The 22,502-nt window shown below is 33.2% G+C and overlaps 1 protein-coding gene across 1 annotated transcript; it reads right to left on the reverse strand.

Annotated features, from left to right (window-relative positions):
* Positions 1–1,408: 1,408 nt before the first annotated feature.
* On the reverse strand, positions 1,409–16,892 carry LOC147078533 (uncharacterized). Its single transcript, XM_085960204.1, has 5 exons — positions 16,788–16,892; positions 14,814–15,135; positions 11,900–12,091; positions 5,197–5,339; positions 1,409–2,298 (listed from the first exon to the last, which is right to left on the reverse strand). Exons 1-5 carry the CDS (start codon positions 16,808–16,810, stop codon positions 2,016–2,018), a joined length of 963 nt encoding a protein of 320 aa, XP_085816330.1. The 5' UTR covers positions 16,811–16,892; the 3' UTR covers positions 1,409–2,015.
* Between the last annotated feature and the right edge of the window lie 5,610 nt (positions 16,893–22,502).

Consider the following 22,502-nt stretch of genomic DNA (forward strand, 5'->3'; position numbering starts at 1 on the left):
TTTTTTTAAGTCAAAGATAAACTTACAATTATTGTAATAAAATGTGATCAATGATCGATGTTTTTAAAAAAAAGAATTAGTCAAAAATCTAAACGTTTAAAAACTGAAAACTTAATAAACTAAATTTTAATAATAAATATGACCATAAAATATAATGTAATAATAAGATGGGAGGGACCCTGCAAGAAATTCACATTTTTTTACAATTATAAGTTTATCTTTGACTTAAAAAAAATCTTTTTAATGTTTTCAGATACATATTTATTAATTAATACAGTTGAAATTATAAATTATCAAAAAAATGTCTCAAATTGTAAGCTTCGTATTTTTCCGCTAGGTGCCTCTGCTGGCATGCCTCTCCTCCATAATGAATAAATAATATTATACTGTTGGTTACTCTGCGGTAATTCATTTTGATTGTTAACATTTTTTTTGTTTAAAATACACATATTTAGAATTTTCAAATGAATACCATAATAAATAATAGAATCATGAGTTTAATCTGCTCTTATTTTTATTTGTATTTATGATGGCAACATTCCTGTTCTTTATAGAAGCTGAGTTTACAAAATTTATACATTGTCCAAAAGTACATACCCTTTTGAGGTATATTTCAGTATTTTTATATTCACATGCAATGATATTTTATTTTATTTCTTTTGCTAATTAAATGGAAATTGTAAATATCTGACCTAGATTTTTAAAACAGCTTCCCAATATATATGTATATTTTTAGATTATTTTGTCATTTATTTATCAATGGTGGTGCATTGTGCATTAATATTTGTAAATCTTGATTAACAATATAGAGAGGCCTATGAGTATTTCTCATTTTCAAAACTCAAGTGTATTATCATTATGCATATTATGCTAAGAATCTTTTTCCATTTATCGGAAAATTTTATTATTAAAAATAGTTACCCGGTGTGTGTATCTGAAATATTAAATGGATTTATGCAGAGTCATCTACAGCAAAGATCATTTTCCATCATACTTGTAGTACGTTTTCTATTTGTATATTGAGTGTTTATTTTATAATTGACAGTTTCTCCTCTATTCTGTCATTATCATTTTCTCATTTTCTTATCCACTATCTATTGTCTGATATCATAAACATTAAGGATTAGCAATATTCATTTCACTAAATGTTTCATTGAAAAATTGCCTTAAATGTTTTTTGATACCTTCCAAAGTATCAAACAATAAAGATATTTATATCTCCACTAATACATATTATTATTGTACGATAGAAATTATTTAAAACATCAGTATGACATTGTACTGAGTGCTATATTACATTGTTGATAATACATAGTTTTATTGAAAACATGAATATAAATAGGAAGTGAAAACAATGTGTTTCTTTCAAGTTTTCAATAGAGTGAACTCATTAAAATAGTTGCCATAAGAAAAAAAAATGTTTTATTTCCCCACCACAACTCTAATCACAGTATTTTTCCACAGAAAGCTCTGCCATCTTGCATCGTCATATTATAACTAATCTAACAAAATTTCATCTCTCAAATATTGCAATCGATTTTATCACATCCGATTATAATATTCATAGATACCGTTAAAACACAAATGGGATTTCAATAATTAATTCAAAAATAAAACTACAACATTTCATATATTTTTTAAATACAACAAGAATTTATTTTATTCATCCATTTATAAAAATTAGATCAACAAAGATGAGTACCTATTTACAGATATAAATTTAATATTCTGCCCAAATTGTAACTGTATGGATAAGTATTATTGATTACTAAGCTAAATATTATAAAACTCTTAAAATTAATACAATAAATAATAAGATAAACCTCTCGTACAGTGTACAGTCCATTGCTGAAAATATCTATTGAAACTGATGTCAGTAGATAAAATAATAATACAAACTTTTGTTGGAATTCTTCAAGATTGCTCCGTATAAATGCAGGTAACCAGTCCATCTGTATAAATGCCGTCAATTGTTATGGTAATGTTTTTAGATTTGTAGTCCCCAAATCGGCAGTCTAACGTACAACCAGTAACACCAAGTTGAAAAATCGTTGCATCACATTGGTGGGCAGGCCCCACCAACCCTTTCCGTCCGTCAGTCTTCCGATTATTGGCATCCCAGAATACGGTGGCCAGAGCACCATCAAGTGAAAAGGCCATCTGTTCAATTTTTTATTCGCCGTTTCCAGTTGCTGGTTTAGATTTTCCTTTTCTTCATTAGACGTCACCACTTGCAATTTGATTGTTCCGATCTCAGAATCTCTGTCTTTTATTTGAATTAATTGCAGCTTAATGCACCTATTTTATAAAAATAATAACTAATTAAACAACCTGAATACAATACAGTCATCATTGGACCTTGGCCGCCTCCGGGGAGGTAGGTGTGTAGTGACTTTAATCTTACGAGAGATGGTTATTAGCTAATCTATTAAGTCCATGTTCTGGATCTAAAAACACTTATATCAATTTTTCAGACGCGAAATTCAGACCTAAGAGACGGTACAAAATTGTCTGCCACTACTCCACAACTGAAGCGCCCACGGTGGCCGCGCGGCTTAAGCGTTGGACTATCACGCCGTGGGTCCCAGGTTCGAATCCTGGGTCTGTCAAGTACACATTGTTTTTCAATTTGTACGTGAGTCAGGGTATGGACCTAATAGGTTGAGCAAGTGGCTGACATCCATTTCTCGTAAAAAACAAAATCTTTCATCTATTCTATATAGATAGTCTATTCTGTGGAGGCCCATATGATCCTATTAGGAACGGACATGGTCGGAAAAAAAAAACTCCACAACTGCTACAATAATACATTAAATTTCTTATTAAATTCAATATAATTTTATTAAATAAACAAATGTTGTGAAGCTCTGTTTTTTTTAATAATTAAATATATATATATAATATGTCAATACCTACCCTACATAATGTACCTTTTTTAAACAGTAACAGGCCATGAGACTAGTAGAATAAGTGAAACAATTACAGAAACACTTTGAGAGTACTCAAAGCAGTGGCGCACCCAGGAATTATTATTGGGGGGGGCCCAAGAAGGAGAATGTAAATTAGTCCCATAGGCTCTTTTTCTTCTTCATATAAATATTTTTACATATTTTCACAATACATGGCGATATACATAGGGACATTTTCAACTAGTTGAAAATGTCCCTCTGAGGCGGACGAAACCGGTCCTAATCTATTTAATAAAAGTGGAATAAGTACTAAAAAAAAATTACGTTTTATTAAATTAAAACAACAATACAATATTTATTCCGAATTCCACCGAAAAAAATGTTCTTTTGATTTACACCACCACCGTAGTGGGTGTAGTCGTTCTTTTCGCAGAATGTTGCAAATTTTTGGTATTTTCATATTTAGGTTCCAACATATTAATTGAAAATGGACAAAAAAAGTATTATTGCCTTTAAATTATAAACAACCTACTCAATACAACACAGCCCTATATCTCGTTTATCGGTCTTTTGTCTATTGCACTCGGTGTACCTACACCATGGCCCCCACATCCTGAAACGGGCCCTCAGGCTAGGGCAGTGGTCGGCAAACTGCGGCTCTTTGGCCCTTTGAGTGCGGCTCTGCCACAGATGCTCTCTGTCATATTTGACATGGCTACAAAGAAGAAGCAAAGAAAATGGAAGAGGATAACCGTAAATGTAATGTTGAGTATACCGAGACTTCGCGTTTATTCAAAACTTAAATGGCTTCCCGACCTGTATTTATGTGTCGGGAAAAATTGACGCATTCAAGTTTAGAGAGATACTACAACTAAATACTAGTAATTTTGCGCTAAATATTCTGTCGATGATGCAAGGAAGAAAGCAGCTGAGGAGAAAAGTCAAGAAAAATAAAGTTCTGTATTTAATTAGGTACTGAATAAAATCTTTCAACAATGTTAATATTGCAAGTTTTGTGGTTAGTAAAAAGATTTCCAAGAGAGGAAATCAAGAGTAAATTGAGAAATCGATTTATTGATGAGAACCTGGAATCGTGCTTAAAATTAAATCAACAACGTACGAACCTGACTTACCCAAACTTTACAAGGAGATGCAAGGCCATTATTCACATTGAAATTGTCAGTCATTGTCATGATTCAATTGTATGGATACCTTACTTACAATTTAATTTTTATTAATAAATAAGATCATTATTACGTATGATATTCAGTTTTATTCAGTGTACCTACCTATAATTTAATTAGGACTTTAACTAAACTACCTACGTATATAATTTAAGTTTAAGAAATTTGGCTCTCAAAAGAAATCTCAATCGTTGTACTGTTGATATTTGGCTCTATTGACTAATGAGTTTGCCGACCACTGGGCTAGGGTATTTGACGGACCCCCTATCCACCGCTTAGATTAAAGGCAGTGTGAAACACTACATTAACGTTTTTCAAATTGTGTTTTAGTTCAAATTGAGGGTACTTATACAGTGAATTATTGGCGATTTTCAGTACGTCATCTACTTTAATAATGGAGCTGTCGACACATAATAATCAGAAAATATATTGGACATTTATATAAATTAAACTTATTTTACTATTAACGCTAATTTATGATATGTGTTTATCCCACTTATCTGGTCAACCCGACACGCCGGGCCCCCCACAGCCCGGGCCCCCAGGCTAGACCTGTCAACCCTCCCCAGCCATGACCTATACCACTCCGGAATTCGGGTGGATACCGAGAATTTCATTAGGGAAAGGGTTTCTAAAAAAACCTGACATTAGTGTTTCGAATTTTTTGTATTAGAAATTAAAATCTAAGAAATATTACTAAAAAGGGTGCTGGAGAATTACAAATCATTTTTTGCCGTGTTGTTTGTCTAAGCCCAAGGTATAGTTTATTGGCTTTCGATTTCAATATGTAAAATCATTCTGATGATTTTCATATTTTGGGGGGGGCCAAGGCCCCCTGCCCCCCCCCCCCCTGGGTGCGCTACTGACTCAAAGCCTGGGTGTTTCTGGGAACCGATGCAACTTAATATATTTTTCAATAAATATTATTAATTTTTTAAAACCTGGCTAAATAAACATCCTAAAATGATTACAAAAAGACCTTATAATTTAATTATTGTTCTTAGATAATATACCTACATATTATAGTGGATAATCACACAAACCAAAAAAGCATTGTATTTAAAAACATGAAGGCATGTTAATAGTATATACTGAATACTTACTCCCTTGCACTGATTAGTTCACTTTCCATCTGTAAAATGCATTCATCTCGACTGTTAATAGTTTTTTTCAATTGAGAAATTTCAGTTTCCGATTGCCTGATGGTCCTTTGCAAGTTGAGTATCGTTTCCTCTCCAGCTGCTAACTGTAGAAAGAAGATAATATATTTTAATCAGAAAGAAACGAGATAAATAGGTAGGCACTAAATCATAATAACTACATTGATACGACAAACGATTATTCATTCAATAAGTAACACTTTTTTGTCTTGTATGGAATATTCATAAGTAGATAATATTAATTATTATGAAAATTGTTCAACTCCATAAATCTTTATTTATTATATAAAGTCGAATTTGTCAGTCTATTTTCTAAAATCAATAAAGAGGGAAAATTATTTCACAGCCTTTTACATAGTTGTTATAATAATATATTATATTTTATTATAAAGGCTTGCTAGAAAATATTTATGTATCTTGTGGAATTGCAGTAGGTAACATTTAAAATGTGATTACCTTAAAATTAACTTATATTCGGTTACCAATGAATATTGAATGAGTGGGTAACTTTTATAATAACTAATTTATTAAGTTTATCACAATTATTATTATTACCATTATAATTAATTATACTAACTTATACAGGGCATTATAATTATATTATTTGGGTACGTCTCGCGATAAAAACATTTTTAATTTACAAGTAAATACTGTTTTTTATGATTGTAAAAAAGTAGTAAATAATTGACGTAGATAAAATCGAAAACCTTCCAAAATACTCATAATACTGATAACATCTGATTGAGGTAAAGTATATTATTATTCTCTGTATTAGGGGAAATTTAACCTACATCCCTTCTTATATAAAAATTCGTAATTTTGCGAACAGGAAATTTCGTAATAACAGATTTCTTTATTGCTATTACGGCTCCCTATTATCAGATGGGAATGAAAAATATTTTTTAAAAAATCATGAAATTACAGCGAAAAATCGTGCGTGCGGTACATTTACGAACGCTCCCTCCCTACTGTTCCATTTAGACAATAATCGGGGCATTGTTTCCCACGGATTCCTAAACATAAATATAGCCTTATTCCTATAGATCGGGCGCGGATATATACTGAAATATCGTCGAACCCTATTCCCCCACATTTTCTTTTTTCCCTCGCACACGAGCTGTCTCGTCACGCAAGGTTTATTATTCGAAGTTCGATTGCAGGTTCCAGGGCGCCAAGGCCGACCGCCATCTAGACAGGGTAGGAAACGTAATGGCGTCGTTTTGGCGCCAAAGGGGAGAATTTCCCACAAAACCACGGCGAGGGTTTCGATTAAAGGCTGATATTATAACAGCAAACATAAACTACCCGCAATCAATACTAAAAACCAGATTATATACGAATAACGAAAACCCGAATCAATAATTTTGAACTAGTAAAAGGGAGAGTCCCTATGTTAGTTATACTATGCTAAAAAATATTTTTTTGGTAAATCCACAGTAATTTTGTATTATACCTTTTACAACCCCATATTTGAGTAAAGGCTGAGATGATTGAAACCACTGTTGACCTCTTTCTTAGCTCTAAACTTGAAACGATTTTCCATATTGCTAATACTACAAAATTCAATACCTACACTTTTAATAATTTCTTATTATGTGTAATATATTTAACAATATACCAACAAACTTTCACGAAGAAATAATATAGCACTACCTACCATACTATCAAACATCTTCAAGAAAACTTTACGCAGATAAAAGTTTTACATTATTATTTATGAAAGAGGGCTACCAAAGCTAATTAGTAAATTAGCTGCATATCATTTTGGATTGCACGTTAATTTATAACAAGCTTCATAAAGTATGCTCTGATACTTGATTCCCAAGGCCGCTCTGAGATAAAAATGACTTGCATTCGTGTTATAACGTTACAAGCATAAAAAGTTTTTTTTATTATAAAGAACCATCATCCTTTACAATTAATACAGACTAACAATAACCTTACATTGTAATACGTAAGTTAAACATGATGACCACAGGAGGCCGGTATTTTTAATTGTTTGGTGTTGTTATAAACGATTCATTAAATACTAAGAATGCAAATAAACCAATCGTCATATTATTATATTATAACGAACAAACGAGAAAAGGCTAATCAACTATTGGAAAACAAAATTCTCCGAAGAATACTTGGACCGGAAGAAAACCAAACGTGGTGCATTCGTACAAATGCTGAGCTTTACGTATAATTTAAGCCCGATACATGAGGGCGCGGAGACTCGGGTGGGTCGGTCAGGCTGTTCGATGCGATGGATCTAGAGCTCTCCATAAAGTTTGCGAAGGAACCTCATATGAGATGAGCGGATAACGTCAAGTGGAACGCAGAGAGATTGAGTGTGACCGGCATTAGCGAGAGAGCTCAGAATATAGATTCCTAGATGACGACTGTGCAGTCGGTAGTCGACCTGAATGGTCTGTAGCGCCAGCATAAGTAAGTAATTCATCGAAAACCTCATACACTTGTTCTAGTTATATTTTCTACCATACCTAACACAGTTGTAGCTAATTAGTACACTAAGAGATACATACATTATGAAGTGTTTTCACTCGCTGGTATGTACTAACCCAAAAGTCATTGTGGCGTTACATCTTTGAAATTATCCATCTAATGTTGTATCTGAAAATCTATGACTATTGTTGAGTATTGACTAAGTTAACCGCATACGAATTGAAAACAAAAAGAAGACAAATGATTTTCCTGTCAACTAATTACATTATAGCCACACCACAACTAATTGCATCCGTGTCGTATTAGCTAATGTGGTGTGCATATACAATTAATTGCACATTTAAACTCTTTTGGGAATACTTCAATCTTCAAATACTGTTAGAAACTAAATTTAGTAGAGTCGACTTGGTGAATTATATTATTATTATTTATTTATCCTTATTTGTCCGGTACAATTCTTGCAATCGATTTTTAACTAACTTCCCGACTAGCTAGACATTTGAAACTTTTAGAATATATCAGAACACGGTGCCGATGCATTTTTTGCCATCTTTAAGTAGAATTGAATTCATTTTTAGTTAATTCTGTTTTGTATGAAAATGTATTTCTATACCATTATTGGTTGCTAGGGGGTCCTAGCAACTAAATTATTAAATAATATATACGTGCGTTACTATAGAAATCGATATGAAATGACATTTCATTATTCAGTATTTCTATCAAGTACAATTTTTTTTGGATCGTTTAAGCTAGTCAAGTCAAGTTTATTTGATTCAACAGAAAATTTAAAAACGTTGTAAGTACATAAAAAGTTCTTTTTATCTTGTAATTATTATCGTATAACTAGTAAAGTAATCTCAACTATTTTTTTTTAATTTAACAAATTTAAAATGGTATGTGATATTTCAATATAGATAAAGAAAAAGTTTGAAATAACAACCATCAAATATATTTATTACACTAATAGCAGTCGCATACATTGTATTGTGTATTCAACTCATTTTTACATATTGAACAGCCTCAGCCTACACCTATTTATATTAAGAGTCACATAATGTTCAATGACAATAATTATTAGACTCTTTTTAGTTTTATGATTTATTCGAATCATAATAAGATAACGTTGCATATTTTGAAACCATTATCTTTGAATGAATAGCATTACGCATCGAAGAAGTTCCACATTCAAAACCGACAGGAAGGGGCAAAAGAAAATTCCTTGTCTGAGTCACTTGACGGGCGTCGGGGGAAAACGCGGCGTCGCGAAGGCAGGACGAGAACGCCGCTCGATCGAGTTTGCTCCCTCGGCTGATTCACGCCGATTCCTGGAACTAGGCTACGCATTCCCGCCCCCGCATCGCGAGGCAGCCCACCCCCCGCGAACGAACGCACAGAATGAGTCACCCGGTGAGTTTTCCAAACTCCCGCCGAATTTACGGCGAGAGGAAAGCCCGCTTCCGCGTTTTCCGCGCGGGGCAGACAGCCTTCAGGTGAAGCTTAGCGGTAGGTATTATAAATTCATGGTGCGTCGCCTCTTATTTTCGGTTTTACTATTTTGGCGCCACGTGTATTATTAACGTAAACCCAACTATGATTCACGGTATATTTTTACATCGATTCGTTTCCACAGCTTTTATTTACAGTGGAGGTTTGATCAGATTAAAAATCCACTTCGTTTGATAATAAAATGCTTAATATGACTTTAATAACAATTATTGTCGTCTGATAAAAATAATTAGGTCTGTTTTGGTACCGTTGATTTTATCGGGTAGGTACAATCTAAAAGATAGAAAGAAATCTAGTTTTATTTAAAAGAAAAACCAGATCTAATGTTTATGTTATTTAATCAAGAGCAGTGTTCTAGGGCCGGCGACCCGGTACATTTTACCAGGACGAATTATACATAAAATACAAAATAACATGTTTGTTTGTTCCTTCCAAAGAAATGTATATTGACCAAATGACCTCGTGCAAAGTCGGGTACCACAGATAGTAGGTAATAATTTCGAATCACGTGGATAGTGAAATTTGATCTTTAACATCCCGTCGTTTTGATTTTTTTATCTATTGATGATCGTTATCATCGATGTTACGAAGTTTTCAGTACATATTCGTCAAAATATTTAAAAAAAAAATGTACTTTAGAAAAAATAGAGGTGGGATATTAAAAAATAGCGACCGGTACTATTTTATTTAGCTCTACACCACTGCTCAAGAGTCAATGCGTACTGTACCTATGGGTGAAAATAGGTATTGCAAATATACAAATTTCGAGCAGATACTCTCGGTATTGGCAAATTTTATTATTAAATTATGTATGATGAAGTTCCGAATATGTATTATATAATATTCTCTTGATGCGACTATCAACATTGTGACATGCATTTTGTAATAGTAAATTTAACTGTGGAAGTCAGTAATTAATTGATAAATAAGTATATACCTACCTAACGATAATATTTTGTTTTACCTATTAGAAGATCCTACCTAATATTGTGGGATTATTCTAGTCAACCAATATTCATTATAAAAGCAGGTTGGTTAACAGAAATTCAGACAAAATTATTGTCGGACTAGGTAAGTACTTAGGTGTAGATTCCACACATGTGAAGCCAGAATGCAAAGGAATAGAAAAAACTACAATTAATACTACGTGTGCTACTAAAGTGGTACAGTATTTTGATTCCACACTTGGTGTATAGAATAGTATATTTGCATTATCTCAACACTCGGCACAGACGGAAGGGGGCCTTGGCCCCTATGTCTATTATTTCAGTTCCAGCTATTCCCATATTAACCGTGAATGAATAAAAATATACGTAAAAAAGTTGACAAATAGCCAGAAAGTTCGGTGGTTAGGGTTGCAACGATTTTCTTGTAAATATTAATATTTGTAAAATAATATCTAAGATCTTCAGAGTCTACGCCGTTTATGGTGAAAATGTCATGTAATGAGGAAGATACAACCACGAATTGTATGTGCTGTGCATTGAGCAGCGAGTAAAAGTGTGGTGACTCCATTCAACAGTCCATGTCTGAAGAATGGAAGGTACCTAGACCCAGAGTGTATGGCAGACAGAGGGGCATTCAGGAGACGTTTGCTGCATTTTTTGCCCCAAATAAAAATCTTCAATTTTACCATCAACATTTAAAAAAATCCGGAATCCAGGCCGACACAGCTTTATTTTTAAGCTCTTCTTCCAATTTTTGCCTTCGTTTTTTGTCGTGCTGTTTTCCTAACCTTCCAGAAAAGGTAAATTTTCCGTAATGTTTTGCCACCCAAAGTGACCTCACCCAATTAGATGTTTTTTTCGGGCTAGGCAAAAATAAAGTACGATCTTTTGATTTGATTTGAAGCATATGTATTGAAATAAAACAATTCCCAAGACGACAACCCTGTGATTTATATCTTGGCACATTTCACAATGTTTAATAATTTAAGTGTGAGTGCACTAGTTCGAGAAAAAAATGTCGGAAAATAATAGTTGTCGTCGGACAATACACGCATTTTCTTAAATGTAATCAGGGAAGACGAGAAAAATCAGACGTGTAAGAAAATATAATATCGTCGGACGATTGTTCCAGGAATGTCTTGCGTCAATGACAGCAAGTTATTATCAGCACACCGCTAGAACATAAAAACATACTAACGCATTTTTACATATCTCAAACGTTTGGCTTAGTTTACCTACTATTAGAAAAGATTTACCGGTTAATACATAATAATACCTATGTATCTTCAAACATACTTTGAGACTCGCTTCTGTGAGCTCTTGTATTCATGCTCGTAGGTCATCAGGATGTTTTGAAAAGATGTCATGTCATCTACAAAATGTATATGACTCAAATATTTTCCGTAAACACACATCTCTTTATTATTCCAATATAATTGCCCGAACTCATTTTCAAATGTGTCTCTAAATAGTTTTGGCGAGATCATACCACCTTGTCGGACCCCCTAGATAATGGAAAATCTGTCAGTTGGATTGAAGACGCTGTGTTCAATTGTAAACAAAACTGAATATGTTTATATATGAGGTATCATAACCTACCCTAGTTGATCAAACTTTATGGTTTATTTTATAGCATCGATCTTTTCTTCTTTCAAAAGCTTTTTCAATTCTTCCAGCAGTGGATTGAGAGTGGGTGAAACGGTGATGTATGTACCTATAGTCAATAGAATAATATTTTGAAGAACCTTTTCGAGTAGCTGCGTGTTCTGGTCCTTTGCTCGTCGAATCTTTGCCCTCTCTGCCAGAAGGAGTCTCTGCGCTGCAGCAGCGTCTAGCCTGGCAGCTGCGAGATCGTTCTTGCAGCTTTGCCACATCCCTTGCAGGCCAGTGGCTCGCTCTTGGGCCTCGCATGCTGACTGCTGGAGTACGGTTCTTTCCTACAGGGCTCAAACAAGTTTCATTATTGTAAAATGGCATTTTATTACAATGCTATGCTCAAACTGCGCACCTCGGCTGGGACAAATTCTCGGGGGCCAACAATTTGAGTCAATCTTAATTATTATTACGCTGATGCACGTTCACAGAGATTGATTCGTATTTTTGTATGGCTATTTTTTTTAGAAAAAATGTAATATTATGCTATTCCAATATCGCTATTATAGTGACCATTCGTCCTTTATTTTAGAGAAGTATCCTCTATGAAAACCCCACATTTGTTAATTTTAAGTAGGTAACTTACTTAATTTCCATCGAAATTTTGGAAAACGATAATATAAAAAATAACTTCAATCAAAAAATAATGAAAATACATTGGACAACGGAGAAAAAATCTCACGTCTGCTTCTGATAGGGCCATTTCCGTTTGATTGGAAGCTTGGAACAGCTAAAAAAGCTCCAAAGCTCAGAACGTAGGTATGTTTTTATGGTGCCATGAAACGAAAACGTTTAAAAACCATCGCACATCATAAATCTGTTTTACACAATAATAAAAAAAAATAATAACATAGAAAACAGCATCTTTTCAACACAAGTGCCTATCCTTTCACTCAGTAATGCATTGTTCAAGATTTCCTATCATGCTAGCTTATCACGAATGGTCATACAATTCCAGATTCTGGTGAAAGAAATTTTATATTAGCTACGACCCACGGTACCTTCATAATTTTAATATGTTATGATGAAATACAAGAAACCACATATGTACTAGGTATCTTGTGCCTCATTACAGTACTGACATAAAGATTTCTTCTCGGGCAAATTTGACATATTTACTGATTTTGATGTCACGTTTATTACAATTTCAGTCGAGCATAGACTGGCTACGAGTATTAAAAAGACGCATTTTCTAATATTTGGCTATGCTCCAGCGACAGACGCCACGATAGATACCCACCTACTATATTATACTAAATAATTTCGGTGATGACTTGCTAATGCAGGAAGTGTACTTTTTAACGAAAGAAATTTCAAAACTATAATATGCCGTGTTAATCGCTTCGGATTTGGAAAATTATTCAAATAGGTAGGTACCCAGCTTAAGCGGTTTCCGCATCCACCGACTGTGCTCAAATCGCACAGCACTTTCTTCGGGGTGAACTCATTAAACTGCATTATGTTTATTAACTAACGATAGCCAATTCTGATTAGAGCCATTCATAAATATTATAGTAATACGTGACATATTAGTAAAAAAAAATAGTAGAACACATTTATTTACATAATATACATACACACACATATAACGTGAAAAGGGATTCAAACATGTAACACTGTATTTTTAATGTTATAGCATTTTAATCCTAACATCGGACTACACTCCATCAGCTCATGTACGTATGTATACAAAATGTTATAAATTTCATAGCAACGTGTCTATTTTTACCTGGCGTAAATAAAAACTAAAAACACTAATAAAAATAAAAGGATACTTATGAATATTTTTCATATACAATTTTAAAAATAATTATGTAAAATTTACAATCAACTCGGCCACCTATTGCATAAAGCATTTTGATCCTCTGCTCCTCAATTATGAAAGAAACACACAGGAGGCGTACGTTGAACAGGAAAATCTTCATAGCTAATTATAATATTTTTCAGTTACTATTTTTATACTGCATATCTACGCACTATTGTTATTTTAGGAGTTATTACAAAATCTCATTAATTTACGATTGCTTATTATCAAATGAATAATACATAATGTGTATCTATGTCTCTTTTTCCTCAAAGTAGTAAGGTGGTTCCGGTGTTCCAGTCATTTTAGCATGTAATTCTATCCATTCTAGTAGATGACAAACCGCGCTATTTCTGATTGAAACATCCATAAGCCTGAGCAATATTCGTGACACATCGTCCGCTGGAAAACGTTCGGCGGAGACACTTTCCGCGGCATAATTTTTCATTACAGACGGCTTGTTTTTATCGCATTTCAACGTTTCGTGTCTACTGGTTTTCTTCAGATTATAATATCGAAATGTTTTTGGTGATTATGAGAAGATATCCTCAAGTTTAATGACGGAATGCCGTAATGAATAGACGCTGCGCCGAACAGAATACATGCGGCTGACGAACTCAGCATAAATAAAGTTACAAAAATAAACCGATTGCGGAGATGTTAACGTTGTCAGTAGGTATGCAAACCGATACGGTAAGTCAAATTTCATCATTCATAATAAAACACAGAATCACGGCAAACTGTTGATCGTTGACACGGCATGCCACACTTACCTATTCACTTATGTTATGCAATGCCTATATTCGGACAATCATTATTCTTCAATCACAATACCTATAATGTAACCAATAAAAGAGCTAGTAATATAACAAAAATATTATTAAAATCGATGAGCTTTAGTTAAAAATAAGTTTAACTGGGCGCTATTCTATAAGAAATGAAAATTAAAACAACTTATTTATTATGGAATTTTGAGCAATCGTGTACGCACTGAAAACATCATACCTAATAATATTATTAAATATATAAATACGCTTTCGTTTTCTAATTATTAGTAGTTATTATATAACACGGTTATGTTTAAGTATTTGTCAAATCATCATGACACATGTACAATAAATAAAATAATTATAAAACCATAACAGGAAGTATAGTAATTACGTAGGCATAGTTTTAAAAAGAAAAATACTTTTCTACGTTACGTTTTCCAATTCCGTGTTTTCAACGCTTCTCGCCTTGAGCTCTTCGCGCATCCTGGTGACTTCCGCCATTGCCGACTTGACTTTTTTGTCGTCGGTCTCCAGAAAGTATTTCAGAGAAGTCGCCTGAAGCTGGAAACGGCTTGCCCTCGACGTCTGGAGTGCCAGGTTCTGTCTGAGCGACTTCACTTCCTCTCTCTTGAGTCGCCAAGAGTGGACGACGAGAGCACGGGAAATATTTTTAGCTGCATCTTTTTTGTTCTTATTTAGGTTTATTTTCAAATCTGTGTTATTGGACGAAGCGGTGGTCGACTCCGTAATATCGCTACGTGTAACGAAAATGACAAAATAAAATAAACGTAACACACTGAAAGATTTGCTACACTACGTGCAATTCAAAATATGCCAATCAACAGGTTAACATTATTTGCATTGCATCTTTTTAAATCTAAATCGTGACGTTAATGCTCGCTGAGATTTTCACGAATTCAAATTATTTATTCATATAAATAAAGTGAATTTTAGTTTTTGGCTTATTTACTTTTACTTATTATTCTTTCGTTTTAAATAGCCTACGTTAGGTACTGTTTTTATGTATACCTACGTGACATAATTTCCAATTAAATACATTCTCGCCATTCTTCGAAAAAGGAAATCACTTGAGTAGAAACTTTCGCGAAAAGAAAAGTAAGAAGCCATGTTGAATTTCCAAAAATAATATAGGTACCTACTTTAATAACAATTTAATGGAACTGCAATAACAAAACGTGAATATTACAATGAGTTTAAGGATTAATTCTTTAACATTATTTCAACATATTGTATTCATAGATAACATGTAGGCATCACAGAGCTTCACATAACAATATAACTGTGATCTGTGTGTGTTTTTTTTTAATAATTGAAAAGGAACACGAGATATTTTCCCGATCGATGATTTTCCTTCCGCGTACTTGTTTTATGTTTTTAAACATTAGTTACATTTGCCTCTATGTTCCGTTACGATATTCAGCTCATATCTGAACGGAGCCTTAGATTGCTAGTGTTTAAATCAGAACAGCGACCGGCTTTCATGATTTTCCGTATTTGCCGGATTTGCCCGATATGATTTCACAGGACTCGAATCAAACACTACTCCACTGTAGCCATTGTAAGGGGTTTTAACACGTTTTCTACGTTGTTTCCCCCAAAGGCCCTAAGCCTCTTTCACAGATCGTCCCATTATATCCGAACCTCCCTACCATTAGAACGTGACATCATATGTGGTCGACCCCTAATGCCTATATAGAGCCGAGCCTAAGATATGCATGACGTGAACAATGTTTTGTATCCGCGGTGGAATGCAAAAACACATGGATATTTTGAATATTATTATAGAAATGTTTTATAAACAATTTATTATTACACTAACTTTTAAACAGTTATTATTCGAAGTTAATTTTGTGTTGATCTAATTAAGAGATTGTGTGCACGTATCGAATCCCTATACAAACTAACTATTATTATTAATTATTATACCACAAACTAATACGGGGAAATATTCGGTCTCGACTTTCAATTTAGTTTATAAAATAGGTAGATGGTTTGCGGTTGTAATTTATTGTGGATCGGATTTTATTTTTTATTTAGATAAATTGCAGAATATCGTCCCATTATTGATTTAATAAACAGAAGCGAATTTTTAACACATGTGAAAATCTATTATTACTTTGACGTGTTATTAATGTCAGACGGTAGCGAATGGTGTTTTAAAGCATAATCAAATAATACATAATCATGTTCAATCTATCTATGATGCAATAAATCCAGCGGACATCCGTCGATAAATATAATAAAACATCAACAGATTAAAGTTTAAACAGTTATGTGAGATGTCAGATAGGCGCCTATTCTATCTTCTTAAATGCATACTGACCTCTGCCACCCTAATAGTTATAATACAATCATAATGTTTAACAAGTTTAGCTATCTACTTACCAAATGAGGTTAATATTCTCCATTTTCAAAAATAAATTTATTATTATGTGGTTAAACTATTTAATTAGGGTTATCAAACATTGCGATTTCTCGTATTCATCTGTCACATTGTCAAAATAATGACAAATGAATAAATTATTCCCACTTATTCCATATTTAAATATTGGCAGGTGTTACCACATAATATTTTGTATGTACCTACTAGCGATCTGCGTGAAATACGAATAGGTAGATATGTATTATACAAAATAAAGAAATATATATTATTTATCTAATTACATATTTCCTTTTCCTACTAGATATGTAGGTATATGTTTATAATGTTCAAGTCACTTTAAATAATATGTTGTGAGACTAAAAAAAACTCACGTTCTGTCTGTGAGTTACACACGTCGCTTCTCCAGAAAGCGCCAAAATATCAAACAATTACGATTTTTTCAGAATATGAGTAAATAATATTATGCGTAAATATCCTTGCAATACAACCTATTGCTGTATTTTCAAGTCAGTGGCAAGCCTGTCATAAAATATGAAAAAATAATCATAAAATATAATGTACCTATTACCTAATTGGATTTCTTTTTAATTTCAAGTTTATTTTAAAATTAAAACACAAATCTTTTAATGTTTTTAGATCCTTATTGATTATTCGAAATGAAAGGTATCAGTTTTCCTAACAACGTTACACATACATCACCATGATCGATCCTTGTCATAATGGCAGAATAAGGAGGTTATATTAACATTTTTTTTACGTTAAATGGATGTTAACCATCGGCTCAACCAATTAAGTCCATACTCTAGGTCAAAACAAACATTTAAAAACATTACAAATTTCCAAACATACAATCCGAACCCGGGACTCACGATAATGTAAGGTGTAAGCCGACACGGTACCGCTCGGCCATGTGGGGAATCTCACCCCCAATTCGCAGTAATTGGAACAATTCACCATGACTTCGTTACATCGAAAGTTTTACTGGGAATATTGACATTGTCTTTAATAATGTCACAGAGCTGTTATATTTAGAATCCCGTTTTTTACGGTTCTGTTCCGGTTTACTTTCTTGTCGAGAAAAGAAAATCCAATGAGTTTCGGTTCCGGGGCTCAATTGGTGTATTATGGATTTTTTTAATTTTAAAACTCAGGAACACTATTTTTCAAGATATCTTGCAAAGATGGACACCACAATTTTGTAGGTATTCAGCCACATTTATTAGTCAAAAAACTAGTAAGATATTTCATCAGAATACCTATAGGTATTACAATATTAATAATGATTTTTTTTTCAATAAATGTCTCCAGCATGAGTGATTGATCACCAATAGAATAATGTTGCCTCTGGCTTCCCGGAATTTTTAAAGGGTTTCAGTTCCGGATCAGGGTTTACAAGATTCTGAATCAAGGGTTCCAGTTCCAGCATCGATTCCAAAATAATTAAAGGACGCTCAGGGTACAGGGTTCGGTTATCAGTTCCATTTCCATTTATGTAATAATGGCAGCATATTTATTTACTGTCAGCGATTTTTATTTAAACTTTAAAAACTAAAAATTAACCATTCGAAATTTTAAAAAATAAAAATATAAATTCAATGTTTTATCTACAGTGTACATACTACATGCAATACCTACACACTTGATTTTCTCACTTTATTCAACTAACATCGGAATATGTACATACGATATACGAGTACGTAATATACATTGAATCAATTGCGGAACTACTTTGAGCAAGACGCCGCAGGGGAGCCGGGACTCATGGTGAACCTTTTTTTTTATTTTTAATAAAAACACATTCTCGAAATTTAAAAAATACTATTACGTAAATTCTGAGTGCAATATCATACCACAGATAGTCAAAAAAATATGTAACGAGAGTGGCTCAAATTCACAAATTCTATTGTACAAAAAAGTCATTCTATACTATTTTACAACATTTTAGTCTCAAACTGTATAGTTTTTTTTTTAATTGAACAAACCTTTGGTCAATAAACACACACTTAACCAGGGCTCGAAATGGATCGGAACGCACCGGAGCGCCGTTCCGGTTCGTGAAATCGGTAAAATTATCGCTTCGTCTCGTGGAAAAAATAATTTGACCGTGTGAGCTAGATAGGTCATATAATAAAAAATCTAATATATTTATTTTTATAAAATACTCATAAAATTTGAAAACAACGAGTACCTTTATTAATATCTTCAGAAAATAGTTGAGCACTCCAGTTCGTTAACTTTTCCATTTCAAGCGCTGCACTTAACAATAAATTTTAATAGATAATTTAAAAGATAATTTAACAAAACATTCACACATATTTAAACGCTTTGATAGAAATAAAATGAACCGTGCATAGTAGGCGGTGACTTTCTATTTGTGCATTAAACTTAAATAATTATCACGTTAAACATTTTCGCTGTTTGACATTGTTCTGCGGATTGGTTGAAAATCACTGTATTATACAATGCACAAAACACATTTGGAGCCGATCTGAGATTCATTAAATTTGTAAATAAGTGTTTCAATAGTACACAATTCTTATCAATCAGTCTTGGAAATCAAATTATAATTTTTGTTGACAATTTTAATTCGGTAGGTATAACTTGTATGATACATGTTTAAGTTAACAACACTACAAATCATTTTCTAGCTCTATCCAAGGCCTGGACAAAAACGAACCATAAGTGCGAGTGAGAAAGCATTCGGCACGCTATATCTCTGCGTATCTTTATGCGTTAGACTTTAGAGTAAGATAGAATTTCTACGGCTAGATTAAATATTTTTTTGTAAACGTCGCCGGTAAATATTTATTTGAATGACTACAGTCATTTAAACAGCGAGAAAGTGTTGCTGAAATTTACTGTTTTTATGTTAAATATAAAGTTAGTGGTAGGTAATTGTTTTTAGTTAATTTAGTAGAAAATATGGTTAACTATGTTGTATTTAAATTTGGTAGCCATACTGAGAAGCAACATGATGGTATAACGTTTCATAATTACGTTAATAATAATAAAATTGAGGTTCTGCTGTGCATTATACACAAAAAACACGGTTTCATTTCGCCGAACAATATCCACTCTCTTTATATTACTACTCTGAGGATCTATCTCTTTTCTTATAGAGGTACATTTTTATTTTTTTATGTTATCGTTATTATAATTATTTGTATCATATTATTTTTAATACAGATCGTGACAATAAGTAGATACTAGTTAAAATTATTTTTGTATACCTACCTGCCTACCCACTTATGTTATATTACCGTAGATGTCTTCTAATGTGCACATTTATTTTATTTTAGGTTTAATACCTATATAAAAGATTTTTTACATGAAATAAAACTAGTTTTTATTAAATAAGAAGAGGGCAAAATTTTATGTCACGTTAATGCGTTGAGCCATTCCTACTTGGGCTTTACGTACTTTCTTTTCCCAACTTACATAATAATAATTATTGACTTTGGTTCTACTGTCCATTCGTAATCACACAATCTGATATTATAAAATTGGCAATACCCAGAGACTTCCCCGAAATATAGGTAACTAGTTCCGCAAACAATAATTTATATTAGTAGGTACAAATCACTGAGATATTAAAAATAGATACCTACCGAGGCACATATTATTAAATTACGTATTACCGCATCATAAAAAATGCGGTAACTACCATGGCGGATTTAAATAAATTGTGTGGTGTACATGGTCCGGAAGTTGAAGGTCCAAAAAGATAACTGGGTCCTGACTAAAAGGTCGAAGTAATAACTAAAAAGTCATTATGTATCAATGAAATACTTGTATTTTTATTAAAAAAGACGTATAATCTATATCTATCGTTTTTATATTGGAGTCCATAAAATCTAAGAAAATTATACGACAATAGTGATAATCTGATAATATACGTAAAATGAAACCTTTGCGATAATTAACTTTTATCTCAATCGGCAATTAGTGACAATCACCGAGACGCGCCAACCGGGGGTGTAGGGATACGAAACATCCAGTCAGCAGGATTCAGGGGGCGGCAAAAATGATTTTATTAAATAATATATTATGTTATTCAATAATTACATAAACCGAATCATATCATGGCATATATTATGAAGTTACCAACGTACGTTACCTACTGCCGAGGGGCGGCACTTACCTCAGGGCGAAGATTCTGGACGAATAATATGTATACATATTACCTACATAATAATAGTATATTATTCTTATTAGGGACTTTAAAATCTCACGATCATAGTTGTATAAAAAATACCAGTATTGATAAGTATTGAAAATCTTGCACGGTATTAAAAACTTTTACAAATTGTGATAGGTAGAATATAATACTATGCTTCACAACTTTGCACTCCGGTTCCATGATGAAAATGGTGTAATATATTCTAAAAATATATTTTTTACATATATTATCTATTTACATATTTATTTATTACTACATATTATATTAATACGAGCAGTGGCGCACCCAGGGGGGGGGCATGGGGCCCTGGCACCCCCCAAAAATGAAAATTATCAGAATGATTTTAAACATTGAAATTGAAAGCCAATAAACTATACCTTTGGGCTTAGACAAATAAAGACATGGCAAAAAAATGATTTGTAATAATTCTCCAGCACCCTTTTTAGAAATATTTCTTAGATCTTAATTTCTAACACAAAAATTTCGAAACACTAATGTCAGGTTTTTTTAGAAACACAATCCCTAATGGAACTGTCAAAAAATTCTCGGTGTCCACCCGAATTCCGGAGTGGTGTAGGTCATGGCTGAGGAGGGCTGACAGAGCTCTAGCCTGGGGGCCCGGCGTGTCGGGTTGACCAGATAAAAGAGATAAACACACATCATAAATTACATTTAATAGTAAAAAAGTCGCCTGCGGTGCTATTATACGTCATGGCCATGAACATTTTCAATTACTTATATTATTGTGCAATATATATTTTTGATTATTATGTTAGATGTATTAAAAATCGCCAATAATTCACTGTATAAGTACCCTTAATTTGAACTGAAACACAATTTGAAGAACGTTAATGTAGTGTTTCACACTGCCTTTAATCTTAGCGGTAGGTAGGGGGCCCGCCAAATATCGTAGCCTGAGGGCCCGTTTCAGAATGTGGGGACCATGGTGTAGGTACACCGAGTGCAATAGACAAAATATCGATAAACGAGAAATTAGGCTGTGAAGAAGGAAATGATCCTATGGGACTAATTTACATTCTCCTCCTTGCCCCCCCCCCCAATATTAAATCCTGGGTGCGCCACTGAATACGAGTGAATATCATTTGGATCTAATTTTATGCGAGGTTATCAGGCAAAGCGGCATATCAGTGTAATTAAAAGTGCAAAAAAGTGAAAAGTTATAAAACGTATACAGTACCTACGTATACAAAACGAATTCAGAATATTATATATATTTCATAGGTAAAATACATAATATTTTTTTTGATAATAATAATTAAGAATTTGTCAATAAAATATTTATTTCGACTTTACTTATCTTTCACATTTCCACCAAAGAAATATTTATTGACCCCCGTACGGCAGCCACCCTTGGCGCGGCCCTGCGTGCACCTACCCAATATTTAGTTTTCGGATAGGATTAGATAAAGGAGCAGATTTAACAAGCAGTTTTTTATTTCGTTTTGTTATCAATTTTTTCCATTATTATTATAACAATTCGGTGACTACACAATATCCTCGGGACGTACATTCTAGA

This window comes from Rhyacophila brunnea, unplaced genomic scaffold (assembly GCF_057557595.1).
Source record: "Rhyacophila brunnea isolate RB1 unplaced genomic scaffold, BYU_Rbru_1.0 scaffold_11, whole genome shotgun sequence".
Classification (NCBI taxonomy): domain Eukaryota; kingdom Metazoa; phylum Arthropoda; class Insecta; order Trichoptera; family Rhyacophilidae; genus Rhyacophila; species Rhyacophila brunnea.

Bases quoted from the DNA above. Each gene is read 5' to 3' on its own strand.
- LOC147078533 (XM_085960204.1), bottom strand. From the start codon at position 16,810: ATGGAGAATATTAACCTCATTTG. The intron at 15,136-16,787 runs GTAAGTAGATAG...CGTTACACGTAG, and splicing joins GAGAATATTAACCTCATTTG to CGATATTACGGAGTCGACCA. The intron at 2,299-5,196 runs GTAAGTATTCAG...TTTATAAAATAG, and splicing joins GAACTAATCAGTGCAAGGGA to GTGCATTAAGCTGCAATTAA.